The sequence below is a fragment of the Helianthus annuus genome, chromosome 6 (genome assembly GCF_002127325.2).
Source record: "Helianthus annuus cultivar XRQ/B chromosome 6, HanXRQr2.0-SUNRISE, whole genome shotgun sequence".
Classification (NCBI taxonomy): Eukaryota; Viridiplantae; Streptophyta; class Magnoliopsida; order Asterales; family Asteraceae; genus Helianthus; species Helianthus annuus.
In genome coordinates, this window is record NC_035438.2 from 5,331,139 (window position 1) to 5,352,112 (window position 20,974).

A 20,974-nucleotide genomic window follows, 5' to 3' on the forward strand; every position below is an offset into this window, starting at 1 on the left:
TTATCTATAAGAGATGGTCTAATTTGATGACAAGTGTCCCAAAAGTGGTTTCTTTTATTATATAGTATAGACTAGTTTAAGATCCCGCGAGTTTCGCGGGTGGCTTAATACAAACATATAATATCTACTGGCATTGAGATGAACTTTGTAATGAAAGAATTTTTCAATATAAACGTATAAATATCTACTGCCATTGAGATGAACTTTGTGTAACTATATGGATATAGATACAAACACTTTCAACCATAGCTTCAAATGTAATGTGACATACAAATGGTAAATTTTAGGCGGATATTGCATTTCTGTGATGCTTCGCTTGGTTTGATGCTTAGGATATGTATGAATTGTGAGGGCAAACGACATTTTAACTTGATCGGAGTAAATAGTTGCATGGTGGATTTATATGGCATCTAAAATAAAGATAAGAGTACCATACACATTAAAATATATGATCGTATCAATCCTTTGGGTAAAAGAGATGTGGTTATTAAACCCATTATATTTTAATAGAAGTACATTTGGATCATATGTTACTCACCGATTATTTTAAAAAATAAAAGAATTACTACAAAGAAAGCTTTTCAGGTCAACCCAACCTGTTTTGACCCGTTAACCATGCAAACGAAGTAGAAGTGTGCAAAGCTCATCCCAAACTGTTGAAAACGGCAAGCCAAACTGGTTATGTATCAACTGCAATTTTCAGTCCATGATATGAAAACTATTTTCTTCAGTTGAAAACTGGATATTTTTTCCTTATGATTTGTGAAATTACGTACCACTTCGAGCTGACACAACACCTACTAAAGCTACTCATTTTTCACACAAACTTTTTTGACCGGTTACACAACCCACCAGCGTGCCATGCCACCCCATGTAAACATGCAAAAAAAGTAGGGTGTAGGGGGTGAAAGATTTGGCTGGTACAAAAATTAAGTGTCTTTTGTTTATATTTAGTTTCTTTCCTATGCTAAAACTATGAGACAAACAACTAACATCTGAATGAAAATAAATCTAGAAAACCATAAAGCTTAAAAAATACCTGCAACAGAGCCAAAGCATGTGAGGTACCTGAATGTCAACCGCGAGAATTCTCGAATTCGCCTTTAAAGTAACTTATTCCTCGTAAATTTTGTAGCTTAGATGCAGTGAATAAACAATAGTTATTATTGTCAGAATTCTTTGTAGCAAGTTGTTGCTTAATCACCCGATGATGTTTACAGCCAAAATTAAATATACATATAATGAGAATAAACATACATTCATATTGTATCAGGTGGTAAGTTCGAGCAGGGAAAAGTAACTCACAAAGATAAAAATGAACACATTTTTTGTATAAAGATCCAAATTTAACATAAAAACTCACTCAAAACTATTATATAAGCAAAAACAAAGATAATCAAATGATAAAAATTAACACATTTTTTTATAAGAATCAACCAATTTTGATTTTGGGTTGTCAAATATTGAATGCAAACTTACTTCATAGTGGCCAGTGGACACTTGGGCCAATTCAAGCTAATTAATTACATATTATAGATAATAAAATTATATATTACTTGATATGAATAAATTTAAAAATGTACATAGTTAAATTTTACAGTCCAACACGATTTTATTCGGCCGATCTTCGGTAAAATCGCAAGTCAAACCGTTCATTACTATTTGAAAAATTTTGAAGTCGACCAACCGAAAGAATAAAATAAAACCGACCATGAAGCCAAACCGTTTACCGGTTTAAACAATTTCATGATTTTAAATCAAACCATGCACAACCCTAGTTTGAATTAATATATACAATGAAAGGTAATTTAGACATTGGAGGTAGTAACTTTGACCAATTACTTATGAATGGTGGGTTTGGATTATTTTCTATCCGAAGCGAGTCAAATAAAAAAAGATAAAATAGAAAAGTTCTTATAGCAAGCAGCACCAACATCATGAGTCTACAATGCTAAAATTCATAAGGCATCCACATACAACCTGATGCGTCTACAATCATCAAATAGCAGCCCCAAGATAACCCATTATTACAAACATTACCAATCATATAACCAGGCTTTTTACCCTTCATCCCATCCAAAACACTCACTAAAAAAGCAACCTACATTAATTAGGACATATGAACATGTAGAATATTTTTTTTTGCCAACAAATTGTTTTATAATGAGCTAAATCAATTTTTGAAAAATAGTTACTGTTTGAAGTAAATATAACTTTTTGGTAAAATATCTGGAGAAGCATATAGTGTCAAACCGACTCATACTGACCCATAGCTAAATATAAACAAAAAAACTTGTATACTTATTTATAAATTTTGAACTAACTAATGTGATATGTCAAATCCACTCCTATCGGTTCGACCAGTCTGACCCGACCGGTGAACCAATAAGGCTACCGATTTGATATCCTATCTAGTTTTGAAAACATTGTTTAAGCAACAAAATGATGACACAAATACCCTTGAAACAAAAACTTGCAAATTGAAATCCTATTTTATAAAGATCTTGTTGGCTATGCTTTTTCAAGGGGACCCACTAAAATGTAGTAATAAGAGACCAGATTTGTGTCCAACTTATTCATGCTTCACAGCTAATGATTTGTGATTAATCTCAAATTAACAATATACATATTTCATTGCATAAAGTACATTAAAAGTGTTCCTTTCATTAAGTGTTTCAAACTTTAGCAGTACTTGATAACCAATTTAAACAGATACCACATTACATTACACCTAATTTATGATATGGGTCAAACAGGTACAACTACAAATGCACATGTATAACCTTTATTTCAATACCTTCGACCCAACTTGAGTTGACCAAAGCAAGTAGAAATGGGTAAAGCAACCCCGAAAAGTGTCTATAAATAACATCCCGTCTAAATCGGCTATGTCGCAGTAGCTGCCAATAATTATGCGAATCGGTTCGGTATCAAAAATTATCAATTAGGGATTAGGAATTTAGGGCAAACAATATGAGTACATAGCGTACATATATACAGATTTCTAAAAAAAATAGTTGTTAACATATTACACACCTGTATTATCCTTGAGAACGACATTGATTACACCTAGTCCCGCCCTTAATCTAACCTACAATTGCCACGCCATACAGAAAGAAAATGTTGACGCTTTGAAGAATTACTTTACCAAATGTGTTGCCACGTGCAAATGTAAATCTTCCAGCAGTCGATTCTGCGATTGTTCTGGGCTATGGCCTGTCCAGCCCCACTCAACAAATGGAACTGCTTAATCAATGTTGTAGCCACTTGTCAATGTGACTATCATCTGCAAAAAACACCAAGAGTTAGCAGCATGGATAGGTTGATCAAGGTTCTATTTAATCTCAAAAGGGTCGGGAAAAAAAGATTTGCTTAAAGGGAAAAACGTAATTTTCGATTCATACTAAAAGTGTCAGACTGAATGGAAACCTAAATTATTAACCAACAATACTGTTAAACCGTTTGATCCGTTTGACGCAAAGTATAGACCAAATAAATTGCCTCAATTAGCTCATCAGATGCCACATATCCAATAGCTTCTTCAAGTGTCATCTGCATAACATTTGTACAGAACATAATCAAAAAGATGGTAGAAACTTTTTTTAAAAAAATTACAGAAAAAAATTAGCATCAGTAAGCTCAAAGTTTCTGGTTAATATTTAGGTAATCTTTTGTTAGTTTAACAAACTAAAACAAATAAGATAATTAAGATTAAGTAAAATAGATAAATGAGACGAACTCTGCAAGGTGGTGATAGCTTCACATTCTCATCATTTCCAGCAGATCTTATATTTGTAAGTGCCTTGTTTCGTACTGGGTTAACCTGTCACAAATCCTCAAGTTATAAAAAAAGTCATAATTTCCAAGCGAAATTAACATAGGTTTCCTCCTTACATCAAGATCTGTGTCTCGTGAGTTTTCGCCAACAATCATGCCATCATATGTCAGCATCAATCATAAAGGAACTTAGTGAACAATAACAAAGATAAAATTTAGCTAGAAATAAAACGGATCAAACGGATCAACATTTCCAACACATTTGCATTGCAAAACTATCCAACATGAATGTTATAAGCCGATTATATATGACTTTCTCTATCTGAAAATCAGTCAATGTATCTAGATATCAAAGACCTAATTTTTGTAATATATTTTTGAACAAATTCATATAAAACGGAACCTTTTAAAAAATACCCACATGAAGATCCATACAGAAACTGAACAAATTCATATAAAACTGCAAAACAAACGAAACTTATATAAACAAAACTTGACAACTCTTCTCACTGTTGCTTCCATATAAAATTGAACCCTAAACGAATGTTTAAGATAAAATCGTATGAAATTGAACCTGCATTTTATGAAATCGAACCCTAAACATATGGTAGAATATGAAATCATACGAAATCGAACCCTAAATCATACGAAAATCCTAATCGAAACCCTAAAACTCACCTTGAACACCCTTAAACTCAATGGATTATCCGTCAATTTCGATAGAATGATGATTGAAAGATCCGATTGAAGGTTGTCGCCGATGGTACTGAGAGAGAGACGCAGAGGATTCTTGTTCACCAGAGAGAGTTAGAGTTAGGGTTTTGTGTTTTCAAGCGTATGTGAGAAGCCAAATTATGAATCGTACCGTGGAAGGAAGAAGGAGGCGTTGTGTGAGATAAGAGAAAAGTTTTTCCCTCCTAAACCAAAAAAAGATGGTTTAAGCAAATGCCAGGTGGCAATTAGAGGATTAAAATAATGCCAAGTGGCACCAAAGTGTTTTGCTTTAATATAGATAATAGATTAGTCAACATTTTTAAATATGTAATATATTTTTTTATAGTTTTATATAACCAAGTATAAGGTATAACGGATCTAGATGAAAAAGATTCAATCCAAAGCAAAGTTTTTTAAGAGGGATTGTTGTGTATAAAAGTTACACGTTTCATACATAATGCATTGAAAGGTGTTTCAGTTTACATAATTAGTAGGTATCTTAACAACATGATAACCCTTATACCTTAGAAAATTTTAAAAGTGGTTGGACCAAGTCTGCATCAAAAAGAGCTTGCGTATACATTTTTTTAATAAAACGTTTTCGGAAAAACAAACAGTTTGCAGATAACAATGTTTCCGCGTGCTTTACGCGGTGCAGACAAAAGAGCCTATGCAAATATTTTTTTAGAAAAACAAACACCATCATACGATCGGTTTAGGTTTGCTTCATGAAAATAGCAATTTAAAAGGAGAAGTTTTTAAGCCGGATTATTGGGTATAAAGTTATAATGAGTCATATATCATGCACTCAAAGTTGATTTCTGTTACAATATTAGTTAGTATTTGAATATACGATAAGTTGTTTGGTTATTTTTTTAAAATTTGTATATTACATAAAAAAGGGGTAAAAGTTTACTTGATGAGTTGATGAAGAAAAAAACAACTGAAATGTATAAAGTTTTCAACCCCAATTATTGGGTATACAAATTATAATGATTTATACATCATGCACTAATACATCTTTAACGTTATTAGTCAATAACTAGAATATCCTAAATGTTTGATGAATAACTTTATAAAGTTATATCTAAATATTAATAAAAGACTACAAATAATGCCACATGGCATTCTCTCCTTCAACCATATAAATTTTATTTATATTTATTTAATTAATATATTTTTTTTAATACTAATAACCAATATATATAAATATCACTTATCTTTATCTTTATCCTTATCTTTATTTTCATATTAATAAATCCAATTAATAATATTATATATATCTAAATCTAATATCTAATAAATTATTAATATCCTTTGTTTTAGACCCTTTGTTTTTTAGTTATTAATAATATTACCCAAAACTTTTATAATTTTGCAATTTAAACTCTTTGGTTTTTTTACTTATTAATCAAAAGCTTTTCATCTTTTCCAATTTAACCCCAACTCTTTTTAATTTTTAATTTTGTTCCACCATACTTTTCATCATTCCCAAGCTTTTCGTTTCGTTCTAAATTTTGTGAGTTAACGCATCGCAACGTGCGTGAGGGGTTCAACATTTTTCATATATTTTTTCTGTTTGGCCCGTCAAAACACATCTATTTTTCTCCGTCTGACATGTTCGTCGCAACGCACGGGTCTTGGATTAACTTAGTTATTTTTTCTATGTTTTAAGTTTTGATTTAATTTCTCTGTAACGAGCGTGCGTAATTCAAAGATTTTACGTCTGCTTTTTGCTCGGCTTTATTTTTTTTCCGTTTTTGTTTATTTTGTTTTTACGAGTTTTCCAGTGTTGGTGATCGCTGATAATGGTATAGCGCTGATACTACCTGAGATAGTTTTACGACAACCGCTGCAACGCAGGGGCTTAATACTAGTATCTCATAAAATAGTTAAGTTTACTTTATGAATTAAGTCAAATTCGAATAGAGAAGATTTTTAAATTGGATTATTGGGTATAATGTTGATTCTATGTTATGCACTAAAGTTGATTCCGGTTACCGTATTATTAGTTGATATTTAAAATATAATAGCTTATTACTAACTAGGTTAGAACCCCGTGTATTACACGGGTTGCATAAATATAATTCTATACTAGTACTAAACCCCTGCGTTGCAGCGTTTGTCATAAAACTGTGTTAAATAGTAGCAATACTATACCATTGTTAGCGACCACCAACACCGGAAAAGCTCGTAAAAACAAAATAAATAAAAACGGGAAAAATAACGCCGAGCGAAAAGCAGACGTAAAATCTTTGAATCACACACGCTCGTTGCTGAGAAATTAAACTGAAACGTAAAACATAGAAAAAAATAACTAAGTCCATCCAGGACCCGCGTGTTGGACGAACTTGTCAAACGCAGAAAAATAGATGTGACGCGACAGGCTAGTCAAACGGGAAAAAATATACGAAAAAATGTTGAACCCCATACGCACGTTGCAGTGCCTTACCTCACAAAATTTAGAACGAAACGGAAAAACTTGGGAAAGATGAAAAGTATGGTGGACCAAAATTGAAAATAAAAAAGAGTTGGGATTAAATTGTAAAAGATGAAAAACTTTGGGTTAAGAGTAAAAAAAAAACAAAGGGTCTAAATTGCAACATTGAAATTACTTATTAATTTTTGATAAAAATAAGGATAAAATAAGTGATATGTATATATTGGTTATTAATTAATATTAATATTAATATTAATATTAATATTAATATTGAAAGAAATTTATTAAAAAATATAAATAAAATTATAAGGTTGAAGGAGAGAATGCCATGTGGCATTATTTGGAGTCTTTTATTATAAGTTAGATAATAAATAATAAAAAAAATATATCTTTAAAAAAACTCGTATATTACACGTATTGAATAAAATATAATGTCATATATGTTAACACATACAATTGTCAAGGTTTATCTTCTAAAAATAAACTTTGATATACTATTTACTTATTATAAATAACACATGTGTTATATGGGGTTAAATCCCGTTTTTATGATACATTCAAATTATGAGACACATATGCATCTTCATGCTTATTTGTTTATTTCATTTATAAAACACTCGTCTTAAATTTGTATTCAAGAGAGTTTACGGTACAAAAAGATGGGATCGATCCCCAAGTTTTTATACGTTTATTCATTTTTATGAATTATACTGTAAAATCGAGAATTAAATTTTCTTTAAATGAAGTATAGAATTGTTATATTTAAAAACGAGTTTCTTTATACATGTTCATGCAATGTGCAATAAATGATAGGTTTTAACCAATTATGACAATACTCTTACCATTTTAGCGATGCGTAAAAAACACTTACAATTTGATAAAAGCATATTAATTCTAGTGAAAAAAATAATTTATTAAGTATATATCAAACGGGAACCTTTAATTCCTAATTTACCTTAATTTCAATTGTTTAAAAAAATTATTATTATTTATTGTGATTATAATAAAAACAAACGTTTATATTCTTATCTAATTTTTTGTTTAAAATTAATATTATTATTATTATTTAGTATGATCATAATAAAAACAAACGTTTATCCTTATCTAAATATTTTTTCTCATCTAATATTTTGTTTGAAATTATTATTATTTAATATGGGAGATAAATAGAAAAATAAGGCGAGAAAGCACCAGAGACTGACATGTGTACAAAAAAAAGATTTTCGTTTATTAGTATATAAATATTTTATTGGATAAAAAGGGTTTAAGTTTACTTGGCGAAAATAAACAAATTCATAAAGTAGGGTGAAGGGGCACCTCCAGAATGGTGGTACGGGTTCATCAAGTTGAACGAGATGAGCGTTGCAAATGGCGTTGGATGGGATTTGAGATGGGAATTCTTGACGGTGAACTCGAGAGAAAAACCGAAGATGATGACCGTTGGCCAACAATTTGGGAATTCTAAATGGGAATTGGGTTCATTTTTTGGCTGCCTCTTACAATTTTGGTTCATTGGGTTTAATATATGTAAAAGCAAGAAGACACTCCTCGTTGATGGGTTTATTAGGTTCGTTCTGATGTGCCCCTCACACCCTAATTTTCCGAGCTAAATTATATACAAAATTAAACACTTCATACATCATGCACAATGCAATTTTAACATATTTAGCCAACGTTTAATATATCTAATAAGTTGCTTAATAGTCATTTACTTCGGATTATAGAGTATAAATTTATAACGATTTATACTCGTTGTTACTCTGAATTATGTAGTATAAATTTATAGCGATTCATGCTCATGTAAATGTTTTTAAATACTTAAAAAGAAAACATATCACATGAAAAGGTTATAAATCTATATCTATATTAATAAAAGAAATCATTCATGGGACACTTGTCATATGTATCTTTTGATTTTCTCAATCTCTTATGGATAATCATTGTTTATAGATAACCCTTCTACTAACTATTATATATTTATATAGTTTAATCTCTTATGAATAATTATTATTTGGTTTAATCTATTCTAATTAATATTATTATATCGATTTTATTACGTAATTTCTAAACAAATTGTATATAACTTTCAATATTATTTTATATATAGATTAGATTTATTACGGGTTTTTTTAAGTATAATTTATATTTCATCACTCAAATGACTGCTTATTTGCTTATTGAATAACATGTTTGAGCATTGTATCTTCTTTTCAATAATAATCTCCCCAATCATCATATCTATTGTGTACCGAGTATATCCATTAGTTTTTTTAAATATAATTTTCTTATATTTGGTATGTAAAATCATATTTATTCAACCCGTGTAATACACGAGGGTTTTTAAAGATATAATTTTTTTATTATTTGGTAAACAATATTACATTTATTCAACCCGTGTAATACACATGGTTTTAAAGATAAACTTTTTTTTTATTATTTGGTATATAAAATTATATTTATTCAACCCGTACAATGCATATGGTTCTTATAGATAACTTTTTATTATTTAATATATAAAATTTCATCTATTCAACCCGTGAAATAATAAGGTTTTTAAAGATATATTGTTTTATTATTTAATATATAAAATTCATTTATTCAAATTGTATAACACACATGGTTACCTCTCATAAAATGTGACCACCCCTCTTCCACGCACCTTCTCACACTCTCATTTTTTCCACCACGCCACTTTTCTAACACGCGCTGACGTGTTCTCCACATGTCGAATAACACCCAATATTCAAGTCCTTCCACACCGTATGGTCTGTATCATGTGACAGACAACAAACACTGTTAATCGTGTAATATGCAAAGTATTTTAAATTAAAAAATATTGTTATACCAGACTTAAACAGAACAAAATCCTCGTTGTTGGTGTACTCTAAAAAATATTGAGGAATTATTTAGGGTGCAAGGGGTGGTCACATTTTAGGAGAGGTAAACTTTCATCGTAATCAATTAAACCATGCCATCTCATCTCCCCTCTCCCAGTCCTTTTTGCACCCAAATATAAGGGTGGAGGGTATGATTCAAACACTTTAGGGTGTTTGAGTTTTCTCCACCCAATAATCTCATGCCATGTCAACCCCCCTTCACTCCCCATTTTCTATTCAAACACTATGTATGATTCAAACATAGGTATCATTCAAACACCCACTCAATTAAAAAAAAATTGATTGGTTCTTCTCTCCTCTCTCTCTCTCCTCCATCCCTCCTTCTTCACCTTCGGTGAATACTCACCGATTTCTCTCCTTCTCTCCTACTCCCCATTCACCAATCCACCACCCGGTATCAATCACCGTGCGGCAACCCCACTCCCCCCATCCACTCCCCGATATCACACCGTCCCCCCTAAGGAGTGGTGTGTCCAAATATTTTTTTAAAAAGAAAAACAAAAAAAATATATGATTGGTTGAAAAATAATGGACCCAACATTAACCCACTATCTCTCTTCTTCTTTGTGCGGTGATTAATCATCGAAATCAACTCCCTCCATGAGGTAAACTTTGATGGCTGCGGTGTGCACAAGAGGTAAACTAATTTACCCCACTATTTTACCGCTCCACCCCGTGCACCCTTAAAAATCGTGGAGTGAAAATGGTTTAAAAATTAACAATATATTTTAAAGGATTATACCATATATTACGAAAATTGTAATTAGTAAAACTCTTAAAATAAAAGGGTTTAAATTTACTTCATGTAAGAAATTAATAAAAAGAATAATAGGTTTATTGATACCCTTATCACATAAAAAGGTTTAAATTTACTTCATTCATGTAAGAAATTAATCAAAAGAATATGTTTTTCAAACAGGATTATTATTGGGTATAAAATCAAAAGAATAAGTTTCTTAAACAGGATTATTATTGGGTATAGAATAATAACAATTCATTTATCACGCACCAAAAGTTGTTTTCAGTGGCAATTTCTCTAGTTAGTATTTAAACATTTGACGAGTTATTTAACAAGAGTAAATTGTTATTTTATTTCTTCAGGTTTGATCGAGATTGACATTTTAGTCCAAATAGTTTTTTTTTCTCCTCTGAATCCCTGCCTTTTTCTTATTTTTTTGATCACAATGTCCAAACCTGGTTATAACCAGGAACACTTTTGGCATTAACATAAAAAGATTTATAAATTACCATTTTAGTCCAATAACCCACTGTGTAAACAACTATCTCATTCTTTCCATCTCTCTCTATCTACATTTCCCACACACCACCACCAAAACGCATCCGGTGCACTACCATCATCAACGCCGCCAGTCCGCCACCACTCACCACCACAACCATCTCCCATCACACAACCTATAACACATCTGCTTATCTATTTCTAAACCCCAACCACCATCAACCACATGGATCTCAATAGTTCAGACCTGGAACGACCTGGATCTAGATGTCGAGGGAGAGAGAAAGGTGCGACAACTAGTCAGGGGTGGGGTTACGCCGGTTGTTTTAGTCGATTAGGTGTGGGATCTGCACATAGATTGTTCTATTGGGCTGCGGTTGTGGTGGTTTGTCGGAAACAAGTAACCACCAATAGATCTGATTGGTGCAATCACACGCAACTGACAACAAGATCAGGGGTCACTGGGGATTTGCTGGAAAATCGAGAGAGTCACCGTCGCCACTATGAGACTGTGACTAAGCACCGCAACTGTTGCTGCTGAAAAGAAAACCAACTTCGCCGCCATTGTAGGTGGTGGCCAAAAGCCACTGCCGGATTTCCATCTCGTTACCTGTTTCTCATTTTTTTATGTACAAGGTTGCCAATATAAATACAAAAGAGGCAGTGTTCCAATCACAGATCCGACGACGTCTTCCGAACCCAAATCGCGAAACTTTCCGATGAAAGCATTCACTTCCAACGTTTGGTTAACTGACTGGTTAACTGTTAAGTTGAAAAAGAGGGTTTTGGGGTTTTTTTTTGGTGATTTGTTAGACATTGGGATTTTTTGGTGATTTATTTGATATTGGGGTTTAAGAAGGGGGGGGGGGTTGGTGGTGGTGGCCGGGTGGTAGATTTGGCCGGAGAAGGCGGAGGTGCTGGAAGGTAAGAGGCTGACGAGGGGGTGGGGTGGGGGTGGTAGATTGGTGGTAATGGTGGGTGGTGGTTGTTCGGAAAGTAAATGTATAATATAAATTTATACATAATTATATATAATTAAAAGAAAATAAATATTTAAAAAAAGATTGAATGAAAATGGCAAAAGCAAAAATATAATTGTAACGTGACCATAATACCCTGTGACTTAACTGGGTACTTTGGATAGAGTTATGCCATATGATCAAAATGACAACAAATGGGAAAAGTAAGGGATCTAAAGGAGGAAAAAAAACTATTTGAACTAAAATGACAATTAAGAACAAACCTCAGAGACTAAAATGACAATTTACTCTATTTAACAATTTTATTAAAACTTTTTCACAAAAGAGGTTTAACTTACTTATCGAAACAAATCAACTAAAACTAAAAGGTCCATGACATTATAGCATTTTGACCGTTTGGTCCAGAGTTCGCCTTCTACATGGAGATTTTCTCAAATTTATTTGGTTGCCTCCTAAGTTGGAGTATATGCATTATAGCCTAGTAGAGATGGATATAATCAGGTGATTTTACTGATAACACAATGATATTCCAATGATCTGTGATCCAAATTTGCGTTAAATAAAAAAATCAACTAAAAATGCAATCTTGTTAACCGGATTACTAGATATTTAAATTATACTAATTCATTCATTATTTGTAAACATTGACAAACAAACAAACAGACCGACCTACCCACTAATCCCCATCATTATTTGCTAACGTCCTTATATTATAAAAACTAGTTGAAATAGCTTTATAATTTTAATTTTGGCATAATAATCACAACAATTCCTACATCACACCCCACTAAAGGTTGCATTTTACAAAAAAAATAATAATTTATAATAAGAAAAAGAGTAAACTGTCAAAATGGTTACTGAGGTTTGGTCACTTTTGCTACTTTAAACTCAAATCTTTTGAATCTGGGTTTCTATGGTTTCAATTTTGTTGTCATTTTCATCCAAAATCAAAATCTGGTTATATTTTTCAGTTAACATCCAGTTTTTTTTGTCTTTTCCCCTCTTTTAATGAAGGGCAAAATGGTCTTTTAACGTTTTATTATAACAAATTAAAAAATATGACCATTTTGCCCTTCATTAAAAGGGAGAAAAAAGGACAAAAAGCTGGATGTTAATTGAAAAATCTGACCAGATTTTGTTTTTGAATGAAAATGACAACAAAATTGAAACCATAGGGACCCATATTCAAAAGATTTGAGTTTTGGACTAAAGTGGCAAAAGTGACCAAACCTCAGGAACCATTTTGACGGTTTACTCTAAGAAAAAAATAGTCAAATTGGATTTAATAATCCAATTGCTGTTTTTAGCCAATAACAGTAATCCCAACTGAGTTTATTCCCGACAGTGGTTCCACCTTTTCCATTTTGTTTGTATAATAGTCCGTCGTTAAAAAAACATAATGCAGTTAATTTTTTTTCCCAAATTACAAACCGATATTTTAAGGTTTCTGATCAGAACTTTTTTTTGAGGATACAAGTCGATTGATAACTTACCTCAAAATAGTACTTCAAACGACGAAAACGGTTCTTCAATTCGGGTGTCTAAACTTCCAATTAAAAATAAATCAAGCCGTTTGTAGCAGCGTTTCGAGGTAAGCTTTACATTAATTAACTCGTATCCTTGTTCTGATAAAAAACTTTAAAATATCAGTTTGTAATTCTGGAAAAAAAATAACTCCGTTAAGTTACTTTTAACGACAGATCATTATACAAACAAAATAAAAATGATTGAACCACTTTCGGTAATAAACTTAGTTAGGACTATTATGGTAAAAAAAAAATGGGTTCAAATTATTTAAATCTATTTTATACCTTAAAAAAAAGGAACAAACTTAACCCAACACAAAACATTTAAAATCCCAAAACTTAACCATGGTTAGTTAGGTTAGCTTCACGCACTACACACCACCAACAAAGGAGACAAACACAGGTTTAGAGAGAGAAACTTTTAGAGAGAGAACATATCAAGGCATATATATGTATACATCATATATGTTTGCAGCTCTCTGTAACGCCGTTTCAACATTCTAGTGAGAGAAACCACAAGAATTTCAGCTTAATTTCAACTCAATTTCATCTCTTCCGGTTTTCGGATCCGTTAGGGTTTCATCAACCAACTTCAATTTCGTCATAAATGCGAAGAATTTCTTAATTTTGGAGGCTAATTCTGCGGAAATTAGGGTTTCATAACACTTTTATCCAGTTGAAGAGGCTCAATTTGTCTCCATGATGAACCGAGGACCATCGTTTCCCCCACTTGAAGGTGAAATTACCTCACAATTTGTTGCTAAAATGGTTCAATTTGTTAGGGCTTTTTGTTTCTATGCTACAGTTAACATTTTCCCCAAATTAATTTGATTATTAATTTAGATATTTTTTTTTGTTCATTTTCTAATTTGTGCTAACAGTATTATATTTATACCTACCTGTTGTGTTAAATTTGTCATCTTTTTGAAAAAAATGTCTTAAAAAGCTGTTAAATTTGTGAAGATCCACTGTATAAGGAGCTATGGAAGGCTTGTGCAGGGCCATTAGTGGATGTTCCAAGAGATGGAGAGAGGGTTTTCTACTTTCCACAGGGTCATATGGAACAAGTAAGTTAAAAGGAGGTTTCCTATTATTCTTGGCTTCAAATTTGCAGATCTGTGTTCTTCAAGTTCTTTTTTTTTTTTTTTTTTTTTGTTGATAAATTTTTTTTTTTAACTTTATTTTTGTATGTTATTTGTTGGTTTTGTTTAGTTGGAAGCATCTATGAATCAGGAATTAAATCAAAGGATTCCTCACTTTAACCTAAAATCAAAGATTCTTTGCCGTGTTGTTCATACTCAGCTATTGGTATATAATTTTTTTTATATTTTTTTTAGAACATTTGTTTCTAGATATTGGTTTATATTATATGAAATTTATTAACTTTTTCTTGCTTTTGTAGGCTGAACAAGACACGGATGAAGTTTATGCTCAAATCACTTTACTTCCAGAGGCAGATGTAAGAATTTTCTGATCATTTAACCTTAAAGGTTAAAGTAATAAAAAGTTGTTGTTTTTATTAATTATAATGCAAAAAAAATGCAGCAAAGTGATCCGACGAGCCCGGATGAATGCAAACCGGAGCCTGCGAGGCCGACCGTACACTCGTTCTGCAAAGTCTTGACCGCTTCAGATACGAGCACTCATGGTGGGTTCTCGGTGCTCCGAAAGCATGCAAATGAGTGCTTACCTGCTTTGGTAAATTTGCTTTTAGCTTTTTTTTTGTACGATATTATATCTTTTTTATATGTTGTAATTTTACTGAATTTTTATGTTCAGGACATGACTCAAGCTACTCCTACACAAGAGTTATCAGCCTACGATCTACACAGAACCGAGTGGCGGTTCAAGCATATCTTCAGAGGTCAACCGCGAAGGCATCTGCTTACAACAGGCTGGAGTACTTTCGTTACTAACAAGCGATTAGTGGCTGGCGACTCATTCGTATTCCTTAGGTACCATTTTTAGTTCAATCGGTTCTGTTGCTATTGGATTTTTGTCTTTAATACACTTTTACTAAAATATCTTTGCTTATAGAGGGGGAAACGGCGAATTACGCGTTGGAGTTAGACGTCAAGCTCGTCAACAAGCCTCTATGCCATCTTCGGTAATTTCTAGCCAAAGCATGCATTTGGGCGTTCTTGCAACTGCATCACATGCGGTTTCAACTCTAACGCGGTTTGCGGTTTACTACAAACCAAGGTATGATTCCCAAACTAATTGAAAGAAAGTGAATCTTTGTCTGTTTTTTTTTTATATTATATGGTAAATGATGAATATATATTTTTTTCAGGACAAGTCAGTTCATCATAGGATTAAACAAGTATATAGAAGCCGTAAACAATTGTTTTACTATTGGCATGAGGTTTAAAATGGGGTTTGAGGGCGAGGACTCTCCCGAAAGAAGGTAAATGATTTGTTTTTTAAATCTTTTATTTTGGGTATTTAAAAAAAAAAAAAAGGGTAGTTGCACGGTACCCCTGACCGCGGAAGAGATCTCCCTTCCCAGTTCACCACCCGACAAGGATCCCTGGCGGCAAATACCCATAGCCATCAAAGAGGGGTCAGAAACATGTTTCGAACCCGAGACCTCGAGTGTCCTCGGTCCGGCTTTAAAGCGGGTGTCGGTGGCCACCAAAGTGGCACTAATGGGAATTGAACTTGGGTCTCCATTGGAGAACCCAAGTCACTCCACCACTAGGCCACTTGTGGTGGTTTATTTTGGGTATTTAAGTATCTATATTTGGATGCTTATTTATTTGATTTTAACTTTTATTAGGTTTACCGGTACAATAATTGGAGTCGAAGACATATCTCCTCAGTGGGAGGATTCCAAGTGGCGTTCATTAAAGGTTGGTAATAATGGATGCTTGATTCCTTTTAGAATTTAGATCTGTTATTTTGGCGATAAATTAAAAAAAAACGTGGGGCCTTTTCTTCAGGTTCATTGGGATGAACCTGCTTCGATTACGAGACCGGAACGCGTTTCACCATGGGAAATCGAGACTTTTGTAGCTCCTATTCCAACAAGCTTATCTCAACCAGTTGCACCGAAAAGTAAAAGGCTTAGAACTCCAATGGAGATTTCTAATCTTGGTGAGTTGTCTTTTCTTATTTTACTAGGTTAGAACCCCGTGTATTACACGGGTTGAATAAATGTAATTTTATATATTAAATAATAAAAACTTATATCTTTATGAACCTTGTATATTGTACGGGTTAAATAAATGTAATTTTATATATCAAATAATAAAAAAGTTATATCTTTAAAAACCATGTGTATTACACAGATTAAATAAATGTAATTTTGTATACTAAATACTAAAAATGTCGTATCTTTAAAAAAACCCGTGTATAATCGGGTTGAATAAATCTACCAAATAATAAAAAATTACATCCTTAAAAACCCCGTATATTACACGTGTTGAGTAAATATAAAAAAAAAGTTATATCTTTAAAAATCATGTGTATTACACAGATTAAATAAATGTATTTTTGTATATTAAATATTAAAAAAGTCGTATCTTTAAAAAACCCGTGTATAGTCGGGTTGAAAAATCTACCAAATAATAAAAAAAATTATATCCTAAATAAATGTAATTTTGTATATTAAATACTAAAAATGTCGTATCTTTAAAAAAACTTGTGTATAGTCGGGTTGAAAAATCTACCAAATAAAAAAAAAAATTATATCGTTAAAAACCTCGCGTTTTACTCGAGTTGAAATAAACATAATTTTGTATACCAAATAATAAAAAAAGTTATGTTTTTAAATAATTAGGATAACATTTAAATTAATTTATTATTTGTATATTTAATATAAGATAAGTAGATAAGTGAGGTATTTGTTTTAAAAATATATTAAATTAACAATTTAGATTTGAGGATAATATTTTATTAAAGTATGATAAGATTTAATATTAATTTATTATTTATTTATTTAGATAAATATAAATTTGAGGATACCTTCAATTAATGACACGTGTCCAAAAGATAGTTTCTTTTATTATAGTAGTTAGATTACGAGTAAAATGTCATTTTCGTCCATGAGGTTTGAACGGTTTTGCGACTTTCGTCCAAAGGTTTGTTTTTCTGCATCTGGATCCTAAAGGTTTGAAATCTTGCCATTTTCATCCGGCTCGTTAACTTCATCCATTTTTCTCCGTTAAGTCAGGGGTATTTCTGTCTTTTTGTCAACTTAAAGGGCAATTCTGTTTTTTTTCAAGGGTATTCGGTTTTTTAACATAAAGTGAAAAAGACCGAATTGCCCTTTAAGTTAGCAAAAAAGACGGAAATACTTCTGACTTAACGGAGAAAAATGGATGGAGTTAACGAGCCGGAAGAAAATGGCAAGATTTCAAACCTTTTGGATCCAGACGTGGAAAAATAAACCTTTGGATGAAAGTCGCAATGCTGGCCAAATCTCAGGGACGAATATGGCATTTTACTCCTTTATCGTTATTGATATGCGTATTAACCTTGTCTTATTTGTTTTAGAACCAGCGTTTTCAACCGTATCGGCTCAGCTGAGTTCTACCCATGACGGACATAATCCTAATCACGGTGGTCTTTTAAGGACACAAATGGATACTGGTTGGTTATCATCTTCCCCTGTAAAAGCTTCACGAAGTATTTACGGAGACGAAACCGAAGATGGAAAAGGTCTATCATCTTGGTCGGTTCATACAACTTGCTCGCCTCGTGAATCGTTCAAACAGGCTAAAGATTCAATTCAAAGTCCACTTAGCGTTTCAAGTTGTAGAATATTTGGTTTCGACATAAAGATTCCTCCCAAAGCTGATGACGATATCACACCGTCAAAAGCACCGTTAACACCGTCAGACGTGTTGTCAGCTGGAGTTTCGGATAACAAGTCTGACCTGTCGAAAGAACACGCGATTTTGCAAGTTTCACCGAAAGAAATTCAAAGCAAACAAACAACCACTTCAACCCGGAGCCGTACCAAGGTACATCTACTTCTATCTATTTCCGTAAGTTTAACTTTCGACTCTGTGGTCAAAACACGCATCTAACTTTGGTGTGATCATGAAAGGTTCAAATGAAAGGGGTAGCAGTGGGCCGTGCGGTGGATTTAACCGTGTTGAATGGGTACGATGAGCTAATCGATGAGCTGGAAGAGATGTTCGAGATCAAAGGACAGTTAAAGCCACGAAACGAATTCGAAATCGTCTTTACAGACGACGAAGGGGACATGATGCTCATGGGGGATGATCCATGGCCGTAAGTTTTTTCGCAGTAATAAAGAACACACACACACACACAAACACACGTATAATTTGTTAACAAACTCTGATGAAAGTTATATGCATTTATCCCTGCAGGGAGTTTTGTAACATGGTTAAACGCATCATGATATGTTCAAGTCAAGACGTGAAGAAAATGAAGGCCGGAAGTATGCTTCCGTCTACAACCGACAACGAGGCTTCCGATAAATGATAAACACGAAACCGATTAATGTTCAAGATTTCAAGTACCCCTGCTAGTTTTTTTTTTTTTTTTTTTTTTTTTTTTTTTTCGAGTTGTTTCAGGTGCCGGGTTTCACCTATAAGTTTGGAAGGGTGGGCCTGAAGATAATTAAAGTGTAAAGAGGGGATGGCTGGCTAAGTTGATGTTTATTTGTTAGATGATTACTGACCCAACCCGACCCGACCCGAACCTCATGAAGGAATGGAGTATGTGAGTATTTAGGAGTAAGCTATATATAAGTTTGTATATTAGAGGTGTGTTTGGATGTTTTAATGGTGATGCTGATGGGGGGTTTCTCATGATTGCATTGTATATATTATTATTATTATCTTTATATTGACATTTTAGCTAGCTAGCCAGCCAGCCACCCCTTTGTTTTATTATTGTACTTTGTATCATGATTGAATTGTTAAAGGGCTTTTTGTTGTTAACAAAAAGCTTCCAAACTCATGACTTCCTTAAGAAAAAGTAAGTTAAACTCTTGTCATTTTTCCAACAAGGTTAAAAATGTCGGACGGAAATCCGAAGATTCACTTTGGAGATCAAACAGGGTGCGTTTGGTTCGTGGAATTTCTTTGTGTTTGGTGGTGTCACCGGCAAATCATATTATAAGTCTCATAGATTCTAATTCCTTTTTATTTATTTTTGACAAAATCATATTGCGAATGCCCTTTGTTGTCGAATTGCACAAAGTTTGGGAGAAGATTTTCATTTGTCCCCCCGCCAGAAAGCCGTCATTGAATGCCTAGAGAGGCCTCACGCTCAGGATTTCTTAACTGTTATTCCTATTGAAGGTTTAGGTCAACGTATGTCAGCGGTGGAGTACCGGTCAATCCTTAAGTACCGTTTGATGATCTCCATGTTCCCGAATGATGAAGCTTGCCCAGTCTGCCGTAAAGCATGCCTGGATAAATACGGGGAGCATGCGTTACACTGTAGAGAGTTGCCGGGGTTTAAGTATCGCCATGACTTTGTTCGAGACACGTTAATGGATATTCTCAGACGAGCAGGGATCTCGGCAAAGAAAGTGGCACCGGTTAATTTTCTTACAGACCCGTCGGAGGGGAGATCCACCCTACGCCCGGCTGACGTGCTAGTTTTTGGTTGGGAGGGCGGGAAACATGCTTGTGTCGATCTCACAGGTGTATCCCCCCTAGCCGGGTTCCGTGAAAATGGGTTTGTGGCGGGGCAAGCAGTATTGAAAGCAGAGTCGAAGAAGGTGGAAAAGCACGCGAAAGCTTGTGAGGATAATCAGCATGCCTTTGTCCCCCTGGCGTTTGACACGTTCGGTTCCTTGGCGCCGGAGGCAGTTCGGTTCTTGTCTAGAGTTCAGCGTGTGGTCCACAGCAACTTTTCGACCCCTCAGGGGCGAGGCTTTGTTTTTAGTAGATTAGGGTTTTCTATTAAAAAAGGGATGACGGCGTAGTTTGTTGCCCGTCTACCTGTTATCCTTATGTAATTTGCCCTGATTAATTTTTAATGAAAATATATTTTCTTTAAAAAAAAAAGAATTTAATTGAATTTGAATCTTAAATTCATCTCATAATGTGATTGTTTCTCATAATTCCATCTTACATGTTTGATTAAATTGCTCTATGCATATTTAAAGTAATTTGTTAAATTTCTTATGATAAGGAAAATGACTTCTGTAAGCTAGAATGGCTTACACGTAGGGTAAATTGTAATTAGCGAGCGTAATGTAAGCCATAATTAGTGGAAAGTAAGTCACATTAAGGGGCAAAGTAAGTTTTATGCTATTTCAAGTAAACACTACTTCAACAAATAAAAAAGTGTCAGAGAAATGTGGGGCCATGTCAAAAGTGTTCTTACTTCTCATGATCGTATATGTTTTTTTAAACAGAATCCAATTGGCATGTTATTCTTAAATTAATGTTTCATGTAAGTTCAATTTTAGA

General features: G+C 33.2%; 1 protein-coding gene and 2 long non-coding RNA genes across 3 annotated transcripts; 1 reads left to right on the forward strand and 2 right to left on the reverse strand.

The window, feature by feature from the left end:
- Nucleotides 1-613: 613 nt before the first annotated feature.
- On the reverse strand, nucleotides 614-3,286 carry LOC118479670. The gene is made up of 3 exons (XR_004859954.1): nucleotides 3,037-3,286; nucleotides 2,798-2,900; nucleotides 614-1,135 (listed from the first exon to the last, which is right to left on the reverse strand). It is a non-coding gene; the product is annotated as an uncharacterized LOC118479670 (long non-coding RNA).
- Nucleotides 3,287-3,509: 223 nt separating this feature from the next.
- On the reverse strand, nucleotides 3,510-4,644 carry LOC118479669. Its single transcript, XR_004859952.1, has 4 exons — nucleotides 4,456-4,644; nucleotides 3,895-3,902; nucleotides 3,740-3,823; nucleotides 3,510-3,552 (listed from the first exon to the last, which is right to left on the reverse strand). It is a non-coding gene; the product is annotated as an uncharacterized LOC118479669 (long non-coding RNA).
- Nucleotides 4,645-13,987: 9,343 nt separating this feature from the next.
- On the forward strand, nucleotides 13,988-19,540 carry LOC110864445 (auxin response factor 9). The gene is made up of 13 exons (XM_022113521.2): nucleotides 13,988-14,307; nucleotides 14,535-14,638; nucleotides 14,784-14,879; nucleotides 14,974-15,030; nucleotides 15,117-15,269; nucleotides 15,351-15,526; nucleotides 15,609-15,773; nucleotides 15,865-15,978; nucleotides 16,351-16,423; nucleotides 16,514-16,667; nucleotides 18,069-18,538; nucleotides 18,625-18,812; nucleotides 18,914-19,540. The coding sequence occupies exons 1-13, from the start codon at nucleotides 14,271-14,273 to the stop codon at nucleotides 19,026-19,028; spliced, it is 1,902 nt and encodes a 633-aa protein (XP_021969213.1). The 5' UTR covers nucleotides 13,988-14,270; the 3' UTR covers nucleotides 19,029-19,540.
- The last annotated feature ends 1,434 nt before the right edge of the window (nucleotides 19,541-20,974 follow it).

Bases quoted from the DNA above. Each gene is read 5' to 3' on its own strand.
- LOC110864445 (XM_022113521.2), top strand. From the start codon at position 14,271: ATGATGAACCGAGGACCATCGTTTCCCCCACTTGAAG. The intron at 15,774-15,864 runs GTATGATTCCCA...TATTTTTTTCAG, and splicing joins GCGGTTTACTACAAACCAAG to GACAAGTCAGTTCATCATAG. The intron at 15,979-16,350 runs GTAAATGATTTG...AACTTTTATTAG, and splicing joins GAGGACTCTCCCGAAAGAAG to GTTTACCGGTACAATAATTG.